This window comes from Peromyscus leucopus, chromosome 14 (assembly GCF_004664715.2).
Source record: "Peromyscus leucopus breed LL Stock chromosome 14, UCI_PerLeu_2.1, whole genome shotgun sequence".
Classification (NCBI taxonomy): domain Eukaryota; kingdom Metazoa; phylum Chordata; class Mammalia; order Rodentia; family Cricetidae; genus Peromyscus; species Peromyscus leucopus.
Window position 1 is genome coordinate 3,389,214 of NC_051075.1, and position 27,537 is coordinate 3,416,750.

The window sequence follows — 27,537 nt, forward strand, 5'->3', positions numbered from 1 at the left end:
TATTGGATATTTTTTATTTCAGAGAAAAAATTTTATATTCCACCATTGAAACACAACTCAAAAAAAGTCCTTATCTATCAAATATAGTATATTTGAAAATAAACTATAGTGGTCTCCTAAAAATTCTCTTTTATGAAATATAAAACCATAAAATTGTAAAAATGAATGGGCTTTAGTTGTGTACAATGACAGAGAGTACTCCCACAAGCAGATATTCAGAAATGGACATCAGATACAAAAGTATATATATATATATATATATATTTCCTCTTTATAAAGTTTACAGATTATGGTGTTAGAAATCAGAAAATCAGTTACTTTCAGAAAGGAGCCAATGGGTACCAACCAGTAGGAACTTAGATTCTCTTGACGGACTAATGGCTACACATGTGATATCCTTGTAATGCTTCCTTGGATTGTTCATATTTGTGCAAATTTCTGTGTGAGTATCATATTTTCTACTTAAAAACAACTTTGGAAATGTTGAAATTTTTTTCACATACTGAATAACGGGAAAGATCTCTGACACAGGCAAGTGGGGACAGAGACTGGGTCTTCAGACCATGCGTGTTTCACTGTGTGATGATGCCCCTAAGAAACGAAGTGAGAATGTCTTGCTGTAACAGTGCTCTGTTCTTAGATACAGGCCATAAGTTCACTGGCAAAGAAAACTGAAAGTCTGCCTACAACAGTCGAATAACTCAGATGCGATCCAAAAAGTGTTTAGTTGTAAGGATCAAAGGGATTGTGAAAGAATATGGTGGCCAAGACCAAGAGGGAAAGGAGGCAGGGAAACCCACTTGACCTTCTACGATGACAACTATTATCAATTCCCTGGTGAGGAGGGATTGATACTTAAAACCTTACTCTCATCTAAATAATTGCCCAAGAATGACTACAATTAGTTGTATATGTTTAATTTGATTGCATAAGCAAGTCTGGTTATAATTTTATCCATACTGTGAATCATGAGCCAGTCATTCCTAAAATATCCATTGTTATTAGTTCGAGGTCACTAACATTCTTCACCAGATAGAGTCGGAGGGGCAGAATCAGAGTGGATTGTGTTGACAATCAAGTCACTAGACTGAGGTTATTGCTCTTATGCTTGTCTCTTACCTCTGCATGGACAGTGAAGGATGATATCAACACAGCACTAAAGAAACAACTCTGAACAGCAGCAGAGGAGGACAAAGATGGAAAGGCACAGTTGTGGCTGTTCAGTTCTTGATGCCAGGAGTGCTCTTCCACATAACAGGAAGCAGCAGAGGACTAAGATTCGTGGTGGCAAATTTTTGTGTTGTTTTCTTTCTTCTCATTTTTGATTTATGTATATATATGTATACATAAATACATATATATTATATATACATAAATAAAAATATGTATATATATAATATATATACAAGCAGAACACTGTATACATAATAAATAAATCTATATATAAAAGATTTATTTATTATGTATACAGTGTTCTGCTTGCATGTATCCCTTCAGGCCAGAAGAGGGAGCCAGATCTCATTACAGATGGCTGTGAGCCACCATGTGGTTGCTGGGAATTGAACTCAGGACTTCTAGGAAGAACAGCCAGTGCTCTTAACCTCTGAGCCATCTCTCCAGCCCTGATTTATATATTTTAACTTTTAAAGGTTTTGCTAGGTAGCGCAGGGTAGCCTCAAACTTGTGATAATTCTCTTGCCCCTGTTTCCTGATTACAGAGTTCATAGGCACTAGGCACTATACATGACTTCCTTTTAGTTTCATTGAAAAGATTTACACAAAGATCTGTTTCCCATCTCACACCAGTGATATGCTGGTAGCATTCACTACTGAGATGCTTTCTATGGCAAGTGATGATATCTGTGGGGTGAATATTCACCGTGACCTGTTTCAACCTGGCCCTGAGATGCTGCTGAGCCCACAGTGGAGGCGAGCTACCCACAGCTGGTCTTGAGGACCCGCCAGGGTATGCTGCAGCAGCACTGAGGAGGCACATAGACAGACTGAGCAAAGTTGCTCCTATGAGATGCTTTCGTCAGGAGCTGAGCTTCTACCGCCTCTAAGTCTTCCGTTGGTCATCTCCTCTGCTGTTCTCATTGCAGTGATTGTCATGTTACTCCATTGAAAACTTCCATACTCTTCATAGTATTGACGGTACTCTGTTTCACTTGCCCAGACATATTGCTTGCTTTACTCCTCTCCACTTGGGCTTTCCACTATCAGAAACAAAGCAATGACATCCAGCCAGAGCCACCTGCAGTTCCAAGGAGCTTCATTGTCCTCATTTATGTTTTCATATTATATAACGTATCTTTTCCTTAGATACTAACTTGTCAAAGTCTTACTTTGTACCCAAGATCAAGGTTAAATGCTACTTCTTTGTAAAATACTCCTGCATTCTGATTGATAAAACAAATATCCCCGCACTGCACTCCTAGGATCTTTAACAATATCCTCATTACTCTTGCTTGCCATAGAACTTTTCGTCACACAATAGATGCCCAATACACAGCAACATAATGGATCGACAGATAGAAACATTCTATCATGTTTGCTTCTTTATAAAAAATTATTTCTTTCTTTAATTGGTAACTATAATCCATGATGTGGTCAAGGTCACGATCTATATTTCTTTTAACTTTTTCTGAACAGCCCTGACAGAAATAACTCAGATGATTTGCAAGTAGTTTTGAGTTATCTGGATCATGAAGCATTTCCTGAAGCAGATGGTTTGACTTCTTATACTCATCACTGAATATAAGAAATCAGCCTCACAGGTCATATCTATACTGGAAAGAATATTCAAAAAATATGTTTCCAAAACAATTTTACTCCCTTTAGGTTCTCCATACAACTACTTTTGGAGTAGACAGGTATCAAAATCTAAAGGAAGACTGGGGTAAAATGTCATTTTGGCATATCATAAACTTTCTTTCATCCCTCATCCTCTACTCCTGAATCCTAACTACTTAGAATACTGTAAGCATTCCCAGATTCACACCAATTCCCCAGGGGACCAAGCCTCAGTCATACATAATCTAAAAGATGAAAAAGATAGCAAAACAATGTCTCTATGTAAAATTCAATGCAAACACTCTTCGTCCCACAAGTGAACAACTTGGATAACAGTATCCCAAGGGTTCACCTCAGGGGTGTCTGTCAACACACACCAGGAATCAGTTAAAGAGTTTTTTTCCTCAGCATCTTTAGAGCACAAAGTCATCTTTAAAAACAAAGACAGTCTCCACGTTCAGCCACAGTCTGTGGAATCCCAGTTCAAAACAAAAACAAAGAGGAGAGACAGTAGGGAAGAGAGGAAAAGGGAGGAAAGGAAACACAGAGGGAGTGGGGTAAAAAGAAGAAAGGATGGAGGGGAGTGATAAAGCAAGGGGGGAACCAAAAAAAGATTTTTAAGAAATGGAAAGAAACCAGAAATCAAGCATTTAATGAGTAAGGGCAGTCCAGAGGCTGCAATACCACCTTAACAGCTTCCATAGCTGTGAAAATACAAGTTTACCTTTCAAAAATCCTCCTTTCTTTCTGCAAGCTTGAACCCATTTTTATTCTTGTTGGGTCTGTGACCTTTGCAATTTCATGTTCTCAACACATGACTCAAAATTTCTGCTCCTGTCTGCTCTTCTTTCCTTTGCTCACTAGAAAGTGTGTTTTCAGATTGGATTCCATAAGGATGGGAAATTCCTAAAGCTTTTCTCACCTCTAAAGAAGGTTTCCTTCAGAGGAAGCAACCTGAGGTGCTATTAATTGCCTTTGCAGAATAGTCATTGAATGTGGCCTTAAAGAAACTGTGTGTTTGCTAAGCCAGCTCCAATACAGATGACCAAAATAAAAGTCTCCAGGGACTTCACATGTGTTCCTGTCACTAAATCTTAAAATCATGTGGCAGTTCACAGAACTGTACCTGATGCTTTTCCAATCAATGTCAGGATTTTTCTCATTTAGGTATTTAATTTCTCAAATTCCAAGTTAGAGTTTTTAAGGGCTTCAGTGAAAATGTTAAAAAATAGTCATCATAATTTGATCGAACTGATAAACTCCAGTTCTACACTTGGCCAAGAATAAATTAAAAATAAAACTTCTAGTATGATTTCAAAAAAATCAGTCTCCTCCCGGAATTTCCTGTACCATGCTCAGGTTAGTTTCAACCCAATGGTATATTATTTTGACCGACCTTGTACTTATTTCTTAAAAGAACAGTTAGATGTTTTGCTAAGTAGATCATTTTCATGCTGAAAATGGTTAAAAAGAAGAAAATTCCTGTTTAAGGTACAATGTTTAGATAGCATTTTTAAAAATAGTGGGTTTTGGTACCCATCTATGTGTCTACAGGACATGCAGCCAATGGTGCCTGCTGATCCTACAATTCTTTGGGGTTATGAAATTTATATTATTTTGCTAATAATGAGTTAGAAGAAGAAACAGCATTTTTCTATATTGACAGGCCTGGCCAAGACCAACAAGAAAAAGAAACAGCAATAGCATTTAAAAAACTGGGAAATTGTTTATGAATTCTAATCCCCTACACATGAATAAATACATCTGACGAAGTCCAGAGGCCCTCACAGAGGCCCTCTTGACCTTTCTAATTTGAGCTCAATTGCATGCTCATGGTTGGGAAGCTAGGTGGTTCTGTCAGTGTTTTAAGCTCCAGCTTCACTACATTTTGTTATTTGTAAAAGTGAAATCCCAGATAATAAGTCATAATTGCTCTCTATTAATCACCCGCAAGGGGGGTTGGAGGGAAATTGGGATTTTTAAATTGCAGTAATTGGTATCTGAAAGATGTCGTTTTTATTTTCTTATCCACAGATTACTACATAAAACTGCTGTGGAAATTGCATGTGGGTATTTTGGTTAAATGGTGAGGTACAGGCAATATGCCATATATATATATATATATATATATATATATATATATATATATATATACATATTCCTGCAGGAATGAAATTTAAAACTTGAATGTGGTTGCAATGACTTTTGACCTGGAAAAAGTACCCAAAGGCAGGCATTGGATTATAAATTATATTGTCAATGAAAGTGAGAACTCTTTGTTTCTTGAGTTGTTTCAAGCATTACACTTTCATTTCCTCTTTCCGAATGAATTATAATGTACAGCACACTTATATTTTTCTTCCACTTTTCATTTTAAAAACTCCCATTTCTCTTTGCTTTGTTCTTCTGGGTGTAGAAAGATCTGCTGCAACAAAATTTACCTTTCAGTGTTCAATATACCAACTACATCTGTCATTCCTAAAGTATTGTGTAGGAAATCTATACTCCTGTCTGCATCTCCAGAATCTTTAGCAGGAAGAAAAACTGAGACAATGAGATGAAACTCCCCTTTCTTTAGATTAGAATGAATAAATTTTAGGTTTTGCTTATTCAATTGAAGACAGCCAGTCAAAGGAGACAAGATGTTAATTAATTATTATAATTGCAAGATAAACCTTACCAAAAGATAGCCAGAGAATTAAAGTCAGTTAAATAATCAATATATCCCCCAAATAATCTTGGTTATTACCACCTGGGTTGTCTTTATTCACCATTTCCTCACCCCTGCAGACTGACTAAGACTAGTGAATGATGCTTTTATCCTCCATGTCACAGCCTGGTCTTCTTAAGATATAACCAGAGAGATTATGCCATCTTCACTGGAGATGCTCTTTGGAAGTGAGATTTCAGTGGAAAAAAGACTCATCTTTTTTTTTTTTTTTTTTTTTTTTTTTTTTTTTGGTTTTTCGAGACAGGGTTTCTCTGTGTAGCTTTGCGCCTTTCCTGGAGCTCACTTGGTAGCCCAGGCTGGCCTCGAACTCACAGAGATCCGCCTGGCTCTGCCTCCCGAGTGCTGGGATTAAAGGCGTGCGCCACCAACGCCCGGCAAAAGACTCATCTTAATTATGTCATTGAAGGAGCCGCTAGATCTGTAGTTTCCTTCCAGGTACTTGGAAATGCAGTTTGCTTATGTTGCTGGGTAAAGTTTTCTTCTAGGCAGGACAATCATCTGCGAAGCCAGGATGCACAGCTCATCCTGGTTTTCTGGTGTAAGCCACCATTCCGCTTAACTAAGACACTTTCAAAGTCTTTAAGTTTACAAAAGTGATTAAAGGCCATACACAACTGGTCCAAAATGTTATCTGGTCGGCAAGCAGAGCATGTTACAATGAATCCCCCAAAGTAGATACAACATTTTGACACTCCTTTGGTGCTACCCCCAAATAATCCCACATTGTGTTTGGCATTATTAGTTTACAACCATCACAGAAAGACTATTTTTTAAATCATTGATACTGTGAATGATTTGTGAAGTGGAAGAGTTGTTGATGCTGATCATTAAGTTGTTACAGTCTCCTAGCTCCTTGCCAGGAGGTTTTAGACAGTGCTGTGTAAAGTTATATAACAGTGGCAGGCAGACACTCGTGCTGCAATTATCCTTTCAAATTAAAAAATATATGTACGTATTCAATAAATATGCAAACTAATCATGTGGTAGCACTTCAGACTCATATGATAATGACAGCAGCAAAAGTTTTGCACTCAGTGTACAGAAGGAAAGGTACAATTTTCCACAAATTTATATGCAATATCCTAAGTTTTTGTTAAAAAAACATGAAAGGTAGGTTTCAAAAACAATTTTATGAATAAGAAAAGATATCTTTCCAGTTCAAGTTCACAAGAGAAAGGTAAAATACTCTCCCGAACTCAAAAAGAAAACCAAAAACTAACTCCTTAAACTGCCATACATTCAGTATAAAAACCTAAGTAACTTGATGATTCTAACCAATACATACAAGCATTGAAACAGTTGCTGAGCTTCAATGAATTGACCTGAAATCTTGTCCCGACCTAGACCCAAATGTCAAGTGACTGGACATGAGTCTGTGGAGTCATGAACAATCTGCACTGCAACTTAGATGTGCGTTGTGGACCTTTCATCCTTTGGATTCAAGTTCCAGTCTTACATCCCATGCAGTGTAGCTGCAGGGCAACAGTGGAGTCCTCAACCTTGAGGAGATTCCTCATCACTCTCAGGAAGATAGGACACTATCTTTACCTTAGCAAAAAAAAAAATTCTCAAATGATGATGAAAAAAAGCTTAAGGATGTTTTCGAAATGGCTTTATTTTTCTGACTTAGCAATCCTACAGAAAACCTCAAAAGCTTTAAAGATTTTAATCTCATGTTGAATGAGTTGATGTTCATTTGATTTGGTCAACAGACAAAACATTCTTCTTTCCAAGCATTTTCACTACTCAGTTTTCGGCTGTGTAAATAATTTGATTGGCGGGAATGCTTTGTGGATACACTACCTGGGAAGACAGTACAGCATGTCTCATCAAAGCACAGAAACTTCTTGTGGCTACATCCTTCATGGTGAAAGCTATATAGATTTTCTACTTTCTCTCAGATTAAATAATAAAATGTACATGCATGCATCCTCCCCCTTTCGCCCCCACATTGTGTACTATTCGTCTTTACCTCATTTCCTAGAAGGGCATTTATGCAGGCTTCAGACGCATCACAGATGGCTGTCAGATCATGTCCTCCTTCTAGAGCCAATGCTACGCGTCCATCAGCCAATGTCATCAGCTGCTTCGTCAAATGACCAAAGCCTACCATAATAAAAACAGAACATTTCAAAGTATTAAATCAAGTAAAAGTACTACACATAACAGTGAGTGGGCATTTATTCTGTTAGAGTTCTTTCTCAGCATTTTCTAGTGCTGCTTCATTTAACACCCATATTATTAGCTCAGTGTTACAAACAAGTGCGTGAAAGCCCAAGATCCCACAGATAAGAAATACCACAAGACTTGCATTCTCTCACCAATCTACAGCAAAGCCTCACCTAACAGGATTTGTAACCACTTGATGACAAACTTCAAGATGCTGTACGTGTAAATCAGTGGTAGAGTACTTGATGTAGATGGCCCTACATTCCCTTCCCTAGAAATGTGCGCGCACACGCACACACACACACACACACACACACACACACACACACACACACAGAACTAATGTTAATGAGGTAAACTATCCCATTTGTTTGCCCTGTGCTTCTTGTCTCCATCATTGATCCTAATTATAAAAGGAAAGTTTGTAAAGAGCACTACTATTATGTATGGTTCAATTTTTATAGTCTTTTGTTATAAAATATTTGATAAATGCAAAAACATATAAATAACATCTATACATTAATAGGCTACAAACGAATTCATAGCAATCTCACTGCTTTCTTAAGGAAAATATGCTAACACTTCTGGCAAAAACTGGTATGTGCTGTTCTTCAATAGCATCAGTTCCGTTCCATGTGGGAGTCAGGGGTCTGAGTTAGCGTTTAAATTCTATTGGTTTTCTTTGTTTAATTTGCTTTCCTTTAAACCTTACAAAAGCAGCTTCACATGTGTGCAACTTGTTCTCCTCACGCATCGGGTTTTCTCAACTCTGCTGATGCATGGAGCTATAGTTCTTTGCTGTATAATAGGCCAACTCAAGTCTATAGGATTTACTTGCCCACTTTTCTATCTACAGATATTTGGTGTTGTTGTTACAAAACTTTTAGCTTTTGTTGTTGTTGTTGTTGTTGCAAAAAGTGTTGCCGAGAATATCCTTATGAAAGTCTTCTGGTGCACATATGTGAGAATGGAATAAAATTGTGAATTAAAATCCATTAAGTAATGCCAGATTACTTCCAAAGACCCATCAGCAGCCCCCACACTTAGAAGCAGTACACATGAGGATTCCAGTTCTGTTCTTCCACAACCTTGCCAGACTTTGGTGGGATTTGCTAAGCAGGTGGATGAACAATGCCTTATTATTATGGTTTTATTCTGTATATCGGAAGAGCTTTCTGTTTCTAGTTTCAGTTGAAGTTACTATTAAATTGTTGTAGAATTTGGTTAAATTGATCCTCTACATGGACTGAGTTTTTTCCTTCAATTTGGGAATATTATGAGTTAGAATGCATTCACCAGTATTTCTAATGTTAAGCCATCTTTGTACCTAGGGCATAAAATAAGCTTTCTTCTGATGCATTATTTTTTTTTTGTATGAGCTCAATTCATCTAACTAATATTTTCTCAGGATTTTCTATGTATGTTCACAAATGGGGCTAATATTTGATTTTCTATTCTCACGTTGATTTTGATGAAATGTGGTATAGTTAGAGCTCTGTCTTCATTATCTGACCCAGAATGTTGGATAAGTATTTCCTCTAGGCTTTGGATTCTCTATGACAAACGTTTTTGACTATTGATTCAATTTTTGGAGGATTATAGGACTATTCATGCTATGTATTCTTCAATTATATATTTCTAGGAATTCATTCTATTATTTATATGCTCAAATTTATTGAAAAATTATGTATTTTAATCTTTTATCATTTCCAACTCCAATGAGATGTATATAAATTTTATCACCAATATCTCTTAAATTCCTTCATATTTTCCAGTTTAATTTCTGTGCTATATTTTCTCTCTTTACATAGATTTTTTTTCCTTCAAAACTATCTTTCAAACTTTCTTTTCATAAATTTCTAACCCATTGTTTAGGACCATTGTTAACTTTAAGTGACTGTATTGTTTAATTGCAGCATTTCTATTTGTTTATATTTCATAATTCCCAAGTATTTTTGTCGATTCTTGTCCTATGCTTGTGACTTTTATGCATCCGTTGTATTTCCAGCAGGCTTCACTCATTACATCTTATAAGTCCTTCCAGTTGAGCTGGCTCTGTACATTCTGTGTCGATTCATCTCCACGGTTCCTTTAAGTTTCCTGTTTCTGTTTTGTTTTCTTTTGTTTTTATTTTTTGTCTCTCAAGCTCACATACAGTTTATAGAAGAGAAATCTTTGAAGCTTGGTGCAATGGACTGTGTCTGTGGCCACACCCCCACTTTCCTGGAGTTGGCATGTTGGAATCCTAACCGCCTCAGGGAGGGTATCCACAGGTGGGCCTTTTGGTAATTAGGTGATAACCTTGTGAATGAGATGAGGGCCTTTAAAAAAGGGAACCCCAAAGAGTACTCAAACCATTTGTTTGGTTTTGTTTTTTCCTTTCTTTCTCTGGCCCATGAGGCTACTAGAAGTTGTAAGCATGGAACCATTCACCAGAACTAACCTTGCTGGACTTCTGCTACAGGCTTGATGGTGGTGAGGAAAACTTTGGCTGTTTCAGACTTAACTAGGACACCTAATTGAATGCAGTCTGTCTTTCAAGCCCAGCAGAGTGTAGTTTGGTTTCTTCTGCTAAATGTTTAAGATGCTGTCATCTAGATTCATTTTACCATCTCCAATTGCAGGGTTGATTCTGCATATTCATCATAAATATGGACTGGATAGCTTGATCACATCCACAAGGAAGTTACTTGATTTTTTTTCCACCTCTTTCCTTTCTCTTTCCTTTTAGCTTCCTTTTCTTCTCTTCACAATGATAAATCAAACAGGCCTGCCATTTTTCAGCAGCACTTTCTTCTTTTGAGTTGACCTTTTGTTGTTGTTCTTGGTCTTCAGTCAGATTCCCCGCCCCCCCCATTATAGGATCATGCTTTAACTGCTCTAGCATGCAAGAAACAATGTTCAGAAAACGAAGATTTAGAGACGGATACTCTAAAATAACCAACATCTATAATATCTGTTCAACTTCCTTCATCTTTCCATATGCCATCAATAAATCTAGAAGTATTTTTTATATTTACCTTAATGTTTTAAGATATTTTAATGCCAGAGTACTTGAAGACACCTACTTTTTCATTTTGCCAAATTGGAACATTCTTCTTCAATATTTTTTTAACTCATTATATCATATAAACTTGTCCAATTGCAGGAATAATTGCATAGTAAGTACATAAAAATAAAATAATTGCTTCAGCATGATATTTTATTTTTAGGTTTTCTGAACTTACAGAGGGAATACTTAATTTTAAAACAAATATATTTTAAATAATTAATAAATTTTATTTTTCAGAGTAGTTTGGAAGTTACAAAGAACAGGAAGTAGATTGTAGTCCATATACCCATCCTTTTCCTATTACTAGTTTACATTAGTATTTTACATTTTCTATAATTTCTAAGTTAATAATGATGCATTATTATGAACTGAAGTCTACACTCATGCTTCATACTCTATGTTGTACAAGTGCATGGAGTTTGACAAATGCAGAGTGACATGTGTCCACCATCATAGTACCACAAGAAACAGTTATGACTCTCCAGCCTTCTTTTTGCTCAGTTCTTGCCAATCAATGGTCTTCTCGCTCTTCAGTTTTGTCACCTACTTGATGCCTTCATGAACTCAAAATTTTAATTTATTTTATTAGTCTTTCTAAATCAGAGAACACATGATTCCTTGTCCTCTTATTTATACAGCACACATTGAAAACACTTGTACATATCTGCACTTATCAAAGATTGACACTGCAAGAATAAATTTGCACACAGAAATGCATGCTCTAAAGACATGCCTGGGCTTCTTTCCATCTAACTCTTTCTTTTCTCTGAAGTATCACAGTGTCACTCGTGAAAAGGAATCCCCAGAATCTAGTCGGTAGAACAAAGCTAGAATGATGCAATGGTCAAGTGGTAAGAACATGAACTGAAGCAAAGTTGCTTCCATGTGAGAACAAAAAACATATTGAACAATATCGTCTTAAGTTTTGGAATGACTTGAGGTACTCACCCAATAAACAAGTTCAGGGTTTTACACTGAGATCCAGCATTTGATCTTAGCTATGAGCCCTATGAGATGGTTTCCTCACTACTGTCCTAAAGCACTGTGATGTCAATCTTAACCACTTAACTACTATTTGGGTAGAAGTCAAAATTGTCACTTTCTAAACGTCCCATATTCTTAAATGGTTGGCAAAAATTATTTTTAACAGTACATGAAAAACAAGTAAAAATGGCTTTCTAGCTTTTCGCGTACCTCTCACTTCCTGTGGAGCTGCTGATTATTTTACATGGAACACTTAAGACTGAGATGGATGAGAGTGAGCTCCATCTTGTTACCCAATGAGTAGGAAAGGAGAATAGATGTTCAGAAAACAAATGATGCAAGGTGCTCAGAAGTGCCCTTTGCTCCAATCAATATCAATAGCATGTAGTAGTTCATTTCATTGTAGGAAACATAAAGTATCCCAGACAAGGTCACAGTTAATTGTACTGTTAAGTACTCTAAAGAGCTTCTTCTGTAACTTAACCAGGACTATAGTGACCATTTTCATAACAGAATTTAAAAACAAGCCCATGCACTACATATTTCATACTGAATGCTCTTAGAAATCAGGAATGCAATGATGAAACACCCATTGAGCACATCAAACTGCATGCATTTCTCCAGCAGAGGCAGAGGAGTCCTGGATTGATTCAAGTTTAGTTTTACCTTTGAGAATAAAAGAAACATCTCATAAAATGCCAAATTTAGATGGGATAGTAAAAAGTCGTAGGAAACAGTGGAATGAAGCTAATCTTTGATCTCAGTCCAAATTCCTCCTTCTTTTACCTACAGGCTTTGTTTCCACTCACATGCTGCCCATGTGACCCCTGGAGTCAGAGATGGTGGCAGCTGAACATGCTTGGTTAAGTGTGGACAAAACACCAAGTCCAGCAAAGAAATGAAGGTTTACAACTCCTCTTTCTAATCTAAGTCAGCAGTTCAGGAAGAAGCGCCCAGTCTTATTATTCCAAGTTCTTCTGCGTTCATTTCTGCTGCGCACACATGAAGCGTTAAAATGTCAGCTGAACAGCGACTAATGGCAAGACACCACTTTTCAGGATAAGACAGTTTCAGTAGAAGGAAAGCCTGGGTTTATGTCTATGCATCTGATCGATTGGAGGCTAGGTAGCTAGGTTTAAAAACCATCAACACAATTTTCATGTCAACATGCTACTTCTAGATTCACAAACAACACAAAAAGCCTTCCTCACTTTTCACAGCCTCAGGGAAGAAACAGTGCCCAGTGTGTGAGGGCTGGTGGGTTGAGTACTACAGTGAAGAAATTTGTCTTCATAACACAAGGTAGAGTGGGCTCAAGTCAGCAAGGACCGCAGAGATGGACTGGAGTCCCAAACGGACCTGACATTTTGGAAGCGTGGATCCAGAACTGCAGAACTGAGGGAGTAACAACCCTGTGAACAAGCCCAAGTATTGATGCCAAGTGACTGAAAACCACCCTAGACAGCTCCCCTGCTACTTATAGTTTCTACTGTTGAATTCAGTGAGAAATATAGTACATGCATGCTTTTCTCTCTCTCTCTCTCTCTCTCTCTCTCTCTCTCTCTCTCTCTCTCTCTCTCTCTCTCTCTCTCTGTGTGTGTGTGTGTGTGTGTGTATTTTCCAAGACAAATTTTCCATCATTTCTTTTGAGGTAATCTTATAGACTAAGGCATTATTCAATACTGCCATGACTATAGTATTTAAAAAATACTATGCTATATATTAGATTATAGCACTATACTGACTGTATACATTATAGGCTGCATGTATCCTGGTTGTTGTTGGTTTTTTAAAGAAAGAAATTACATAGCATCAAATTATAAATGCCAGAGTGAAGGTACAATGAAACAAAGCATTACTCTTGTTAACCAAACACATCTGAATTAGTTATCACTCATCATTGACAGAATGCCTGACAGAATGACATTAAAGGAGGGAGCATTAACTCTGACTCATGATCCATCACAGCCTACAGCCAGGTTAGTAGGACTGGCTTACACAAGGCAGCTGTTTATGTGTGTAGACTGTTAGGAAGCGGACGGTTCTTGCTATAAGGCTAGCCCACCTACGATCATTTAGCTCTGCTCCCATTGCCTATGTCTGCCCACCAGGGTCCGTGTCCAAAATGTCCCACAACCTCCCCAAACAATGTCATATGCTGGGGACCAAGCATTCAAACTCATGAACCTGTGGGAGACACTTCTCACTCCATCTTTAACAGCTGAACTGGAAAACTACAGAAACCCAGACAAGACTACTGCAGAGATCTGGAGAAGCATTTGTAATTTAAAATCCTGTTCTATTCTGTTGCTTTAGTAGGAGAAAATGCATTTTTTCTCCTGAAAAAGTATCAAATGAGCTGTAGATAGGGAAAACCTTTGAATTATCAATTTCAGGGAGATTTCCTGACATGCTATGACTTTTTTGCTTTGCCAAAGAAGTCATTCTGTGTTAGCATTCTCAGGAGTTCAGAAAAGTTGCATAAAATGGAAACTTTCTCTTAGAGATCTCAAAGATTAAACCTTATATGCATAATTAATAGCTTAGTCATAAGACACCAAACAAGTCACCTCTCCAATTGGCACAACTCAAAGACTTCACTTGAAGGCTTCCAGATCATTCTCAAAGAGTAGAGGTAACAAGAGGAAATAGCTACAACTAGTTTTATTTTAATTTTTTAACAGAAAATCATTTTGAAAACCAAAATCAGTACATTAATAGCAAATCATTTGAAAAATGGTAAAATAATAAATGTCATTGTATAGCAATGTAATATATGAAAAGCATGCCATGTGCTATTATATATTATATAAGTATTTGGCTTTCATTTAATAAATAAGCTAAATAAACAACATCAATAGAGTAACTTTATATAATAAGAAACCCACAGTTCCATCAACCAGTGATAATCAATTCTGCTTTTATATATTTCACTGTTGTTTACTTCATAAATAAAAGACAACCATGTTAGATTTTTTTAAATTTTAGACATGTTAAAATGTCACTGTAGTGCAAACATGTCTCACATCCTCAATGTCATTTTAAATGCATTAACATACCAGCCAATTATGTTTTTATGTATTTGTTATTATTGTTAGTTTTTATATCAGATTAAAAGGACATTTATATCATGTATAATAAAAACAGCCATTCTATGGTGATTCCTGAGTTGTGTATTGTTAGGGATAGGTTTCTGTTCTGATTAGTTACCTCTCTTTTTAAACTAGAATATGGCACAGCTATAAAGGCTGAAGCATTTCGAGCAAAATAAGAACGGCATGCAGTCAGCATTTTTAAGCCTGGTTCTTTAAGAACCTATGTTTGGTGATGCCTGTTGTAAACAACTTAAATATTCTTGTGAGAACTCATAGATGTCCAAGAGCCTCCCCGAAAGTTTGTTTTTAATATGAAATTGCAAATGGTGCTGGAAGTCTCTATGGGAGCTGAACCTGAGGGAACTCTACCACAGGCTGAAGATGGAATTCTCTCCAATCCGCAACTTAGTTTCCATTTTTTTCTTGCCATAACACAGATATGGGTCGAGAATCACCAGATGAATCCCAAGGAAACCTACCTGTGCCATGACTGATTTGATTAACACAGAAACAATGACACAATGTTATTGCTTACACAAGTCACCTCACTTGTATTTGCTGACTTCCGTCTTCCATTCACTACAGGTCATCCTCAGGCGTTGTTTTCTGTGTCTCTTCTACAAATATACCAAGGAGAAAATCCAAACCAGAAGTGCTACCACAGCCAACCTTCCCCATGCCCACTCTGCCATCCATCGGGGGCTCTAGAGTGAAAGTCAGCAGTAGTGGGGTCTCCTGAAATATTTGCACCTATTATCTTGTGGTTCCTATTGTTTTTGTGACTCTTTTTTGCACAGCTAAATGATGCAATATCAGTGTGTTCATTTAGTAACAGATTAGTTGCACTGGGGCCTGAATGTTTGTAAAGACCTCATTGTATATTCCATATAGAAAAGATCAAAGAAGTAAAATACTCTTGCCAAAATTGACTTGAAATTTAATGTTGCACATCAACTGTCATAGTCTCTATAGTTTTATCTGGAACAATTACTGAGGAATGTTTCTATAGTGAAGTCTAATTATAAAAACTGTAGCCTTTTCCCTCTCTAAGCCCGTTGGTCATTAAGCTACCATGTCGTTTTTCAGGAAAACACAGTCAAACTGCAGTTGAGAGAGAAGCTGGGTAGCATGTGGCAGTCTCGTGTACTGCGAGGCTCTCAAGCAGGACTTCAAAGCAGAATCTGATTGTGCAGATGGGAGGAATGCGTGCCACAAAAATACCTTTTTAAGACTCACGGTGCTGTAATTCATATGGTAGGCACTTGTGATTCGTTCCTGATGATGTTGGGATCATTTAACTCACAAAACCATTGTCGCTACCATAAAATCCTTTCATCTGTAGCCAAAAAGTTCTATTTCATGTAAATGAAAAAAATTTCATTAAAGTATCACCTTAATAATGGGAAAAGATATATATTTTTTTCTGGTCATGTTTAAAATGCAAATCTATGGACATATACTGAAGATTCATTTCATGTTAAGATCTTTACTTATTTGATGTCTCAGGACTCTTTCCAAGATCATTGAAACCGGAAATCAATTTTAGAAGAAATATGGAGATTATTATCATTAAATCTTTCAGCTGGCTTACTCCAAACTGCCCTATAAATATTACATATGTTTCAAAGAAGGTATTTCAGATACAGTAAAAATTCTTTTACTCTTCTAGTTGGTGATGCTCTGTGAAGCAAATAAGTTTCCATTCTTAGTACCTTTGGAAAGAAAATGAATATTTGGACTAGATTTTAAGCAAAGTCTGAAACAATGAAATATTCCACTGTTTTATTTCTGAACAATAAAATCAATACTTTTCTTCTCAAGAATAGGAATAGTGGGAAAGGTTGAGTGACATTTTTACTACACACCAACCCATCCACCCATGATCTAAATAAGTCACTTGCCAATTACTATAGTAATAGCTACTGAAGTCTTTAGTTTTTCACATAAATCTGATAGGTCACGTGGCACATGATGACACAAATTCTGCTTCAGACTCAGTGGTCTCACTCACAGACATAACGAAATTGTGTTCATTCTGGTTCACAGGTTTGAAATGAGCATGTAATCAGCAGACTCTACAAAGTCAGAAGCGGGCTGTATAAGGCAAAGCCTGAGAGAGCAGGTCCCTGGCGTCTGAGTTGTTCTCTTTCATTACAGCATTGCAGGTTTACCTGAGGGTCTCTCCCAGGCTGTGTAAGCATTCCATCACTGAGATACATCCACTGGCCTTTCACTTCTAATGATGAGTTGTTAACTTTGTAATTTCAGATTTAGAAGTCAAGATTATGTATTACCCAGTTTCTCATTTTAAGAGTGAGAAAACCAGGTACTAAGTCAATTATGAAGGCAAGCAGCAGCAGCAGAACTAGAGTTGGATCCAGATCTCCAGGGAGCACACTTCTCACTGTCCCTTTCAACAACATTTATATTAATACTGGCCACGCTCTCAGCTAAGACTTCCATCTCAAAGATGCTCTCTCTCTCTCTCTCTCTCTCTCTCTCTCTGTGTGTGTGTGTGTGTGTGTGTATTTGTCCCTTCTTCTTCCTCCTTTTCCTCCTCTTCTTTGTTTACAAATTGTTTCCTTGCTGTGTTAAGTACAAACAAAACAGGACACAGAAGCATTTGAACTCAATTTCCATTAAAATATGCAAGTGCAAAACCAGTAAAGGAAAAAAAAATCCCTAGAAAATCCTACTAGATGTTGACTTTTGCCAAACCCCAATTGCAACTTAATTTGTCAATCACTAGTTTTTACTTCTGTTTCCAATAATTAATCAAATGCATGGGATTGATCCTTGCATTGATGCCCCTGTATATAATGCCCCTGTACATAATCAAGTGACACTGAGCAAAAACAGATCATGTTAAGCAATGCCATTTCAGTAGTTTGAATGGCTCAAATGGAATTGGCAACTCCTGAGTTTATCTCTAAGAATAACTATGATGTTACTAGGGTTCTGGCTTCCAGGAACCAAAAATATTAGAGTCTTGTCCACAGACAAATATCAGTTGACATAGAGAAAATTAGTATCACAGAATAAATGAAGGGACATAAATCTCAATAGAGAAAGTGAGTGCATACAGAAGACACTTGGAGGCAGCATTACATTTGTAAGCCTTTGCTTAAGTTTCCATGTCTAACATGACAGTAGTAATGCTGCTTGGTTCATCTGAGATGACACATGCAACATGTCTCACTGAGCTCATGGCACCAGGGCAGGATCAATAACTAGTATTTGTTTATCCAAGCCATGGACTCATTTATGATTCAAAGCACTGCTAGACAAATAGGTTATATCTTTTAGATAGCATCATTATCTTAATTTATTAAGGGGTTCTTTTCGTAAACTTAGCTCTAAGATCACTCAGACCAGTATAGGATCACATACATTCCATACCCAGAGAACAATGTAGGGAATGTATTGATAAACTTGCTAAGTAGACACCTGCATTTCCAGACAGTGCTCTTTGAACATTACTTTGCAAAGATAAATTGCCAAAATCTGAGCAATATTCTCAAATGCAGTGTGGAATTTGGTCAGAGTAGGTGCTCAGTATAGTTTACTGATAGCTGCTCATTTGGAGTGTGCTTATACAAGCCCACACAATTTCATTTCTATTACACACTGTAGTAGGCAGATCTGTGGAGTATGCCCAGTGATGCTGATTTTGGGCATCATATGTAAACAGCATGAGTTGTTGATTCAGAGAATGGCAAAAGATTTTTCTGTTGAGCTGGAGAATAGCAAAGAGCTGCTTGAGAGGCACTGTTGATGGCGAAGTGAAGGATACTTTGACAATGCAATCATTTTAACCAAAATCTCACTAACCAGTCACAGAAGAGGAAATTCAAGAGATTTGAAGCATAAAAATGCATGGAGAAGGATCTGAAAATCAAGGAAAACATGTGGAAGGAATGTGGGTGGCTTCTAGCCAGCATAGGGACTTCAGATTTGTACCTACCATGGACTGAGTTTTTCCCAGCAACCTGAGCTCAGAAGAGGATTCTTCCCTGGAGGCTTTTGATTACAGTCTAGCCTGGCTGGATATCGAGTTTGTGAGACCCAGGGCTGAGAACATAGTTGAGTCTGTACAGACTCCTGATCGACAGAACTTTGAGATAAGAAATGTAAGCACTGAATTTCCAAACTTCTTTCACTGTACTAGAGGCTAAGAAACACCAGATCTCCCACTGTACTTCATGAAATAAGTTGTTGGGAATATAGAGAAACAGTAATAAAAGTAGCTCTAATACTGAGTGACACTAAAATGTTTGTCCTGTACAAGTCCTTGGCTTTATAAACACACTTCTTTCATCCAGTCTTCATGCTGACCTCATGAGGCAGCTATGAAAAACACTGTATGTGGTTTTCTATGGAGGAGCAAATGAAGAGTAGAGGGAGCATTAGAAGTTTCTCGGTGTCACAGAAATGGAATGCAGAACAGAGGTTCACGTCAAGCTTTCTGACTTTAGAATCTCAGGTCTTCACTATTGAACAGACTTCCTCTTTAAAATGAAAAGTGAAAATAGCCCCTAAATATTTAAACACACACACACTCATCATTTTAATTTTCACTTGGAATGAGATAGAGTAACCACTGCCTGAACTGATTAACAGTTGGCTTTGTGGAAGTGAACTACTGGAAGAAAATACAATTGTGATGTTTTCTGTTGTGAAAAGATTCTGTGAAAAGTCATTGCCCCTCTTCCCAGCTTCTCCATGTCTCTGAACCAGGCCAATATCTATAGGTTACTTTGTGATAAAAAACACAGCACATTACTCCCGGATAAGTATCAGTTCATGGAGAAGAGGAGACCATTGTCAAGCCTAGAAACATACTGGTTTCTGAGCCTCCCAAGGCTCTGCTAAAGAGACATCCTCACTGCAGCAGGGTGCATGCTGCAAAACCTTTCTAACCAACACACCTTGTTCTTGATGAGATTTCAGAAGGCTAAGATGGCATGTAAAGTAGAAAACCCTGGATTTTGTGATAACAAGCATGGTAGCAGGAAAGTCTAAGCTTAGTATACAGCACAGTGAGTTCAACACTTTAACTGCTTCTCACATTTTCAGAATCAAGTTCAAGTCCTTCAAGACACATCTTCATCTCCTCTTCCCACATTCCACCACACCCACTTTTAATTTGCACATAGCCACTATGTAGTTTGTTGAAAATATTTTCGTTAACTTGTAGCCCATACTTTGAGCTTCTACTTATGAATCTCCCATCCATCTTCAAATTAAATTATAACCAGTTTCCTGTCCTCTCTGTGAAATCTTCACACCCATGTCTTTTCTTTATAGTTCTTAATGTGTCTACCACTCATGAGTTTTAAAACCCTGGGATTTGAGACCAAATCTTAGTACCTACCACAGGGCTGGGCAAGCACAAACATAGTGACTAAACCATTAAGCATTGGCTGACTGTGCAATGATGGCTAATGTTTCTATGGAGTTCATGACAGGATAGCTACTCTACTAACAATTTTGCAATGTGTGTTTGCAAAATTTTGCAAACTGGAGTATTTTGCAAATACTCATTTTAGAGTTAAAAAAAAAAAAAACCCAAGAAGTTAAGCATGTTGTTTAAGAGGAAACAGCAAAGGTAGGAGCTGAAGTCGTGGACTCTGGTAGCACTACTTTAACTACAGCTCCCATTTTGTCATTCAGGATCCATAATTACCTCTCTCTCTCTCTCTCTCTCTCTCTCTCTCTCTCTCTCTCTCTCTCTCTCTCTGTGTGTGTGTGTGTGTGTGTGTGTGTGTGTGTGTTTAGAAAAAAGTAAATAAACTAAAAATAATGAAAACAACATACTCTTTTGGTATGCCTGTTATAAGATATATTCTTTTGTGTTTGTGTGAGTATGTGTGTGATTGTGTTATGTACATGTGTCCAGATTAATGTGGTGTGCAGGTCCATGTGTGCAATGGTGTATATGTGTATATGGTGCATGGGGATAGAGTCAGAGGCCAACCTTGAGTGCCATTCTCCAGGAGCTGTTTGTCTGTTTATTTATTTACTATTTTTGAGACAAGGTCTCTCACTGGCATGGACCTCACTAGATAAAAGAGACTGGCTTTCCAGAGAGCCCTGGTGTCTGCCTGCTTCCTCCCTCCCAGGACTGTGACTCTAATTCTATGCCACCACATCTGACTTTTGAAAAAAACATTGATGATTCTGAGGGTCAAACAAAGGTCTTCTTACAAGCATTTTAATGATAAAGGTATCTTTACAGCCCTATTTTCTATAAGAATATTTTTTTAAAAGATACTGTTGAAATGTAAGTAAAAAAAAAATCTTTCTCAGGGATTGAGCATGGGGAATGAAGGATAAAAAGTATTTAAGGAAGAAATTCAAACCAAAGAAACACAATATCCCAAAGAGAAAAATCAAACCTTTCTTGTCTCAGACTGTTAGTAACATTAGCCCATAACACAAGGAATTCCATTGATTTTGTTTCACGTAGAGTGAAAAGTAGAACACTATGTTTTCGAAGGGATTCAGTCAAACAGTTGTGAGGATTCCATTCACAGAAGGAATGTTTGCTGAGTACTGACTGTATGCACCAGTAAATGTGCTGGGCAATGATAATTCACCAGATCAAGAAAAGAAAGTACTTGCCATCATTGTTTACAAGTAAAGTTTGTCAGAGGCAACAGGCACCATGTTACATTATCTTATCTAAGCAACACATAACTGACCACCAAGAGAATAAGAAATACGAAAGGTCATTCATCCTACCAGTCAGGTCAGTCTGGCCAGACTGTGGTGACATTTTTCAGTTGTCCACAAGACTTTCCATCAAGTCACTTTACTAAATCCAGAGACTGCTAGATTTAAAGTGCCAGTCTTTTCTGACTAAAACTCCTCATACATCCATGACTAGACCATCCTTGTGCCTGCTTTTAATTACACTAATAGTCATTGAGAAACAACCCACTTGGAGTATTTTGTATTTTTTGTTTGATATACCACCCCACTTCCTCAAAATCCTCTCATTGTTTTCGAACTAACCTTGAGATCTAAGTTTACATTCCAACTCCAGCACTGCATTCATTCATGGCAGTACCCCCAAACTCAGCTCACAGAGTGCTCCTTGCAATGGACTATTCACAGCAATGTATCTATTAGTCTGCTCTAGCCTTCCTGTGGTTACTGAACAATACTCACTTTAAAAGATATTTCCTGTTTTCAACCCATGTAGTATATAACATATAATGTCAAAATTATTTATTCTTTCCTTTGAAAGATGCCTCATTGAAAATGTCACTGTTGGGTCTCAACACACATGTTCTTAATGGACAGGTGATAATTCATCTTCAGAATGTCAGGTAAGTATCAGCTATGTTATTAAGGTTTGGGGAATGGTAGTAAAAAAAAAAAGCTAAGTTATTCCCTCTATACCATATGGAGATGTATGTCTCTTTGCCAAAAGCATTCTTTGGAATTGCATTTCCCAAATGACCTTGGTTTTTAATTTCAATACCCAAATACCTGATTTTAAAAGATAAGTATCTACCCTTGAGGCAAAACTGATGATTTCTTATTTTTTCTTCCTTAAAAAGCAGCTTAGGAACCCTCTAAATTGTAGGTTTCAAGCAACCATTTAATTTAGATTAAATTAGACAGCAATTGTATGTTAAATAAATATGAAATAGCCCTGGATATTTTTTAAAGATCAAGAACTCTGTAATATATAGGCTACTATTACATATTCGTTATTGCTAATTTAAAAAATAAATAACCATTTAATTGAAATACTTAAGGAACATTTGCAAAGGAAAGCACAACACTTAGCAAGCCTTGAGAGAATATAATAAGCCCAACAAAGTCGTTATAAAAACAAAGCTCAGTAGAGTCCCGAACAGAGTAGAAAATGTGCCATGTAAACACGGCCAGAATTTTTCCTACAGCATCTTTATAAATACTCGGTTCATCCTTTCCATGTGAACAAAGTAAAGGCTTTGCTTCTAAAATTGATTATCCAAGTGCTTTTGTTCTGTTTTAGGCCATTTCTCTTTGTCCTTTTTTTCTTTTTGGATAAAAATAATGATACCTGAAACAGGAAGTCCATCTAATACACTTTATATATCAGATGTTTTAACATAACTATCATAATTTGAAGAAGTGTAAATATTGCCAAGCACATTCTGCCAGGCCTTTAGTTCACACTGAATAATGCTTTTCCAAGTTAGAGGTATAAATGTGAAAATAGCTCGTTCTAGTGGTGTAACACCTCAGCTACGGCTTCTTTGTGAATAAAGCCCAGGCTCCAACTTTTGTTACATAAGATGCCATAAAACTTGTACAAGGTTAACAGACAAAATATTTCATGAAGTAAGGCAACATTGCATCTCAAATACTTCAAAACATTTAGGGCTCTGAAAGACGATGGGGCTATAGAATGAATGTTCAGAGAATGTAGAAGAGGGTCCAGTTCAGGATGCTTAGATCAAAGATAAAAGTTGTCAGGACTTCAATGACTAGCTGGGTATGTCCTGGAATAAATAAAGAAGCATGATCTGCTAGCCATTCTAGAATCACTGGAACAAGGAAGTCATGAATAGAGTAATGAGATTAGGCAATTGATTTTCAAATCAAAACTGCCCCCAGATGCTCTAGGCTGGAAGTCAGGCTGAAGTGTACCAGGATGAGTAGCTGTTGACACTGCTGCTTGAGAATGTCAGCTCAGATTTTCAAACATACTTAAAATTTCATAGACTGGCTATTAACAGACATATCTAGAAGATGGAAAATGTTGGGAATTTATTAAGGTGTGATTATCAACATTTTTTAATCAAACCAAAAGGACAATAGTTTGCTGTGGGATGTTAATGTATGTCCTGTGGGAGCCCTTCTTGGGTTCCTTGTGGCGTTACCCAGCAGGTCTGTATAGAGGATGATTAGGACCATGGGCCTGAGTGCAGGTGTTTGAGATGGTCTGCACGTGGCTGTGCTGGGGGATGGTCTGTATGTCAAGTTGTTCTGATTGATCAATAAATAAAACCTGATCGGCTGTGGCTAGGCAGGAAGGATAGGCGGGACTAACAGAGAGGAGAAATAAAAGGACAGGAAGGCAGAAGGACTGGCTGCAGCCGCCGCCATGACCAGCAGCATGTGAAGACGCCGATAAGCCACCAGGCACGTGGCAAGGTATAGATTTGTAGAAATGCGTTACTTTAAGATATAAGAATAGTTAACAAGAAGCCTGCCACGGCCATACAGTTTGTAAGCAATATAAGTCTCTGTGTTTACTTGGTTGGGTCTGAGCGGCTGTGGGACTGGCGGGTGACAGAGATTTGTCCTGACCGTGGGCAAGGCAGAAAAACTCAAGCTACAATAGTTATTGGAAACAAAAATGACAAGCGGATGTTTAAAATTGTCTAATTAGTCATAAATGATGTCAGAAATTTAAAGTGACTCTTGCAGGAATTTAGCTTTTATCATAACTATTACATCTCAAGAATTATGTAACTCTTCATCATCATTCTCAATGTCAGACAAATTCATTAAAGAAAAATTATTTTTCTTAAGAGACACCCAGCTGTGCTCCACCAGCTGCTTAAACTCTCCCAAGACATTTGTCGATTGTTATTTCCTAAAAATTGTTAGCTGCTAGAAAAGATTATTTTCTCTGCTTGCTGACCTTCAACCACAGAATCAGAATAGAGCCACGACTGGTATTGAGTAACACTGATGAACAATTACAAAGTATACAATCTACTGAATTCTAAGGGTGAAGCAGGGTTCTCAGACCAGCTAGATAATTGGACCTGTCAATTTTCCTCTTAAGGTTTCTTTTTGTTTTGTTTTGTTTTGTTTTCTCAAGGAATCAAAGACAAGCATTGGACTAAATCAGTATTTCTTAAAGTGAGGTTAACCTCTTGATTAATCAAAATCACATGGCAGTGTCTTAAAAATACAGTTTTGAACACCATCCCAGACAAAGTAAAATTTGAATTCAAATCTCTGGGAGAACCAGAATACAACTAAAATGTATCCTGCTGAGGCTAGCTCCTTCTGCATTGCACACAGTTTGAAGAGTCATCTGACTTTTGAAGGCTTCTAGACATGACATCTGGGCTCAGTTTTTGCTATCTCTGTAGTAGTCAAGAATGCAAGCTACCTAAGAAAGAATCCAGAAAACTCCAAACAGAACTAACCCAGCTTCATTTTATTAATAAGATACATAGGCGTTACAATGATAACAGCAGAGGGTACTGCACCTGCCTATTGGGATTTCCCACACCAGCTGTATGCCAGCCTCCCTTAGCTCCTCCCTTCTTCTTCCCTCTTAAGCCCATTAACTCTGTATTCTCAAGTGCCCCTGGCACAGCTCATCTGTGTGAATAGGTCATTGTTATCCAGAAGCTTTGGACTTGAGGGCTTCATCCTAATAGTGAAATTTCTATGTATAAGAATCATAGAAAATTATCAGAGTTCTGTATCTGTATGTTAACCTGGAGTAGTAAGAACCTGTCTTTTTCTGTTAGGGAGAATCCTCCTGATTCTTGCCTTCCACAAATTATGTATTGAAGGAAATAATTTACTCATATTTAAGACAAAACTTGCTTACTATGTTAGCAAGTCTTGTTAGTCTTGTTGTGAATTATGAAAAGTACAATGCTGATAGGCAGATAACCCTCCTATAACTGTAAATAAATAGTTTTAAGATAATGGCCATCTATTCCTATAAACAATGACTCCAAAGAGCTCAAATGCCTTTGTGTTTTTAAAATGTACATTTTTCTGTAATAACATTGAAATTTCTTGATTATCAGGCCTTTAATCATAATTTATCTTTTAACTGCAGTATTTGTTGATGAAACTTCTATGTTGTAGTTACGTGTTTTCTACCTTAGACTTAAACAGGCAGATAATCTGAATAGAGACATGGGACAAGGTCAACAAGGAGGATGCAGGCTGTGTAAGACCAGCCAGAGAAGTGCATTACCAAGCTGCTTAAAAAAAAAAATAAGTCGCTGGGATAAAACCAAAGTTTATTACAAGAAAAAGGAAGTCTGTTTTGTTTTTTGTTTTGTTTTTGAGACAGGGTTTCTCCATATAACAGACTTGGCTATCCTGCAACTCACTCTGTAGACCAGGCTGGCCTGGAACTCACAGGGGTTCACCTGCCTCTGCCTCACAAGTACAGGGATTAAAGGTATGCACCACCATCACCTGGCCTGGTTATTCTTAATACACAAGAGAATGTGTGTGTTCAGGATAAATCACTATTGGATTTAGTTGCTTCAACAAAATCCTTTGAATTGATAGAGGTTTTGTTTCTAAACTCAAGAACAGAGGTGGCGGCACTTCCAAAGACGTATAGTCAAGGTGGTGGTGTGTGGCATACACTCCAGGATGCATTCAGCCTTTAGTGGAGCAGGCACGGGTAACGAGCATGATGAAACAGTAGTAGCATGCTTATTTGGTGGCTCAAATTAAGGACAAATTTCAGTGATTGCTTCAAAAAGCCTCCAGTTCTTTTAAAGATTGTTTGATTTATTATTGTGTGTATATGTGCATCACATGTATGCATGAGAGTAGGCACGCATGTGCCGTGGTGTGCATGTGGAGGTCAGACGACAATTGTTAGGAATCATTCCATCTCTTCTGTCCTGGGATCCAGGAATCTGATGCAGGACGCTAGGCCTGCCTGGAAAACACTTTTACCTGCTTGCCCATTTTTTCCAGGCCAACCTTTGTGCTCCACTTCACTAAGGCAAACATTGAACCCGTCAACTTCTCCCACATTCCTTTCCTAGTCTTGTCTTCAGTCACACAGTACCAGGAGAAAATTTCTTTGTAGACCCACTATCAGGAGTGGCCAAACTTTTGGGTTACATTCATAGTAATTCTGGGACGCATGCAGCCTGCGGGTTGTAGGCTGGATACATCAATAACAAGACTCTAAACATATATAAGGAGTGCATTATCCATTATAATTTTATCCATTTCCTCAGTTTCTGCCAGTGACATCCTTATATCTTGCTTACAAAGCTAGTGACAAAATAGTGAGGTTAGACTACTTGACCAATAAGCTATTGCTGTCAAACGGACTCTTTGTAAATAAACAGCTGAGACTTTTGGAGTCTGAAGTCCAACTCTTTCACTACCATCATTGACATCAAATACATATTCTTTAAAGTCTCCAAATCTCCAATTTTATTCAGTAGGTGGAGAAATAATATTTGAGGATTAGAGTGAATGCCCGGACAGCACCAGCTGGTAGCACTATGCCAGGGTACAGGAAATGCCAGGGAAACATAGGATCGCTTCTTTTACTCTTTCTGTCTCTGTCAGCCTCTCCTGTTCTTATTACCTATGGTCAGTTCATCATTCAAGACAGCTCTGGCTGGGCATCTTGGCACTTGCAAGGCTGGGATGGGATGGCTGCAAGTTTGAGCCTGTTTTAAGAAAGCCTGAACTGTAGAACGAAATGTCCAAAAATTAAAAGAAAAAATTTCCAGACTCCAAAAACCAAAATAGAAGGAAAAAAGGAAGGGAGGGACAGAGGGAGGAGGGAGGAGGGGAGGAGGGAGGGAGGGGAGGCAGGAAGAATTACCTCTGCTGCCTTCCCCAGCCACTGGCCACCGTATTCAGATGCATTTCTCTTGGCACTCCAGACTCTGCTAGCAAATTCACTTTAATAAGATGCTGTCTTTTCTATCACATAGGTCAGTTATTATTTTTAATTTAACTGTAGG

At 37.7% G+C, this 27,537-nt stretch overlaps 1 protein-coding gene across 14 annotated transcripts in view; it reads right to left on the bottom strand.

Annotated features, from left to right (window-relative positions):
• Positions 1-27,537, bottom strand: part of Hdac9 (histone deacetylase 9) — an 848,903-nt gene that overhangs the window by 41,217 nt on the left and 780,149 nt on the right. For all 14 annotated transcript variants that reach the window (XM_037210966.1, XM_037210967.1, XM_037210965.1 and 11 more), the window contains one exon: positions 7,497-7,630. In XM_037210966.1, coding sequence (XP_037066861.1) covers positions 7,497-7,630 — 134 coding nt within the window. The remainder of the gene's footprint in view (positions 1-7,496; positions 7,631-27,537) is intronic.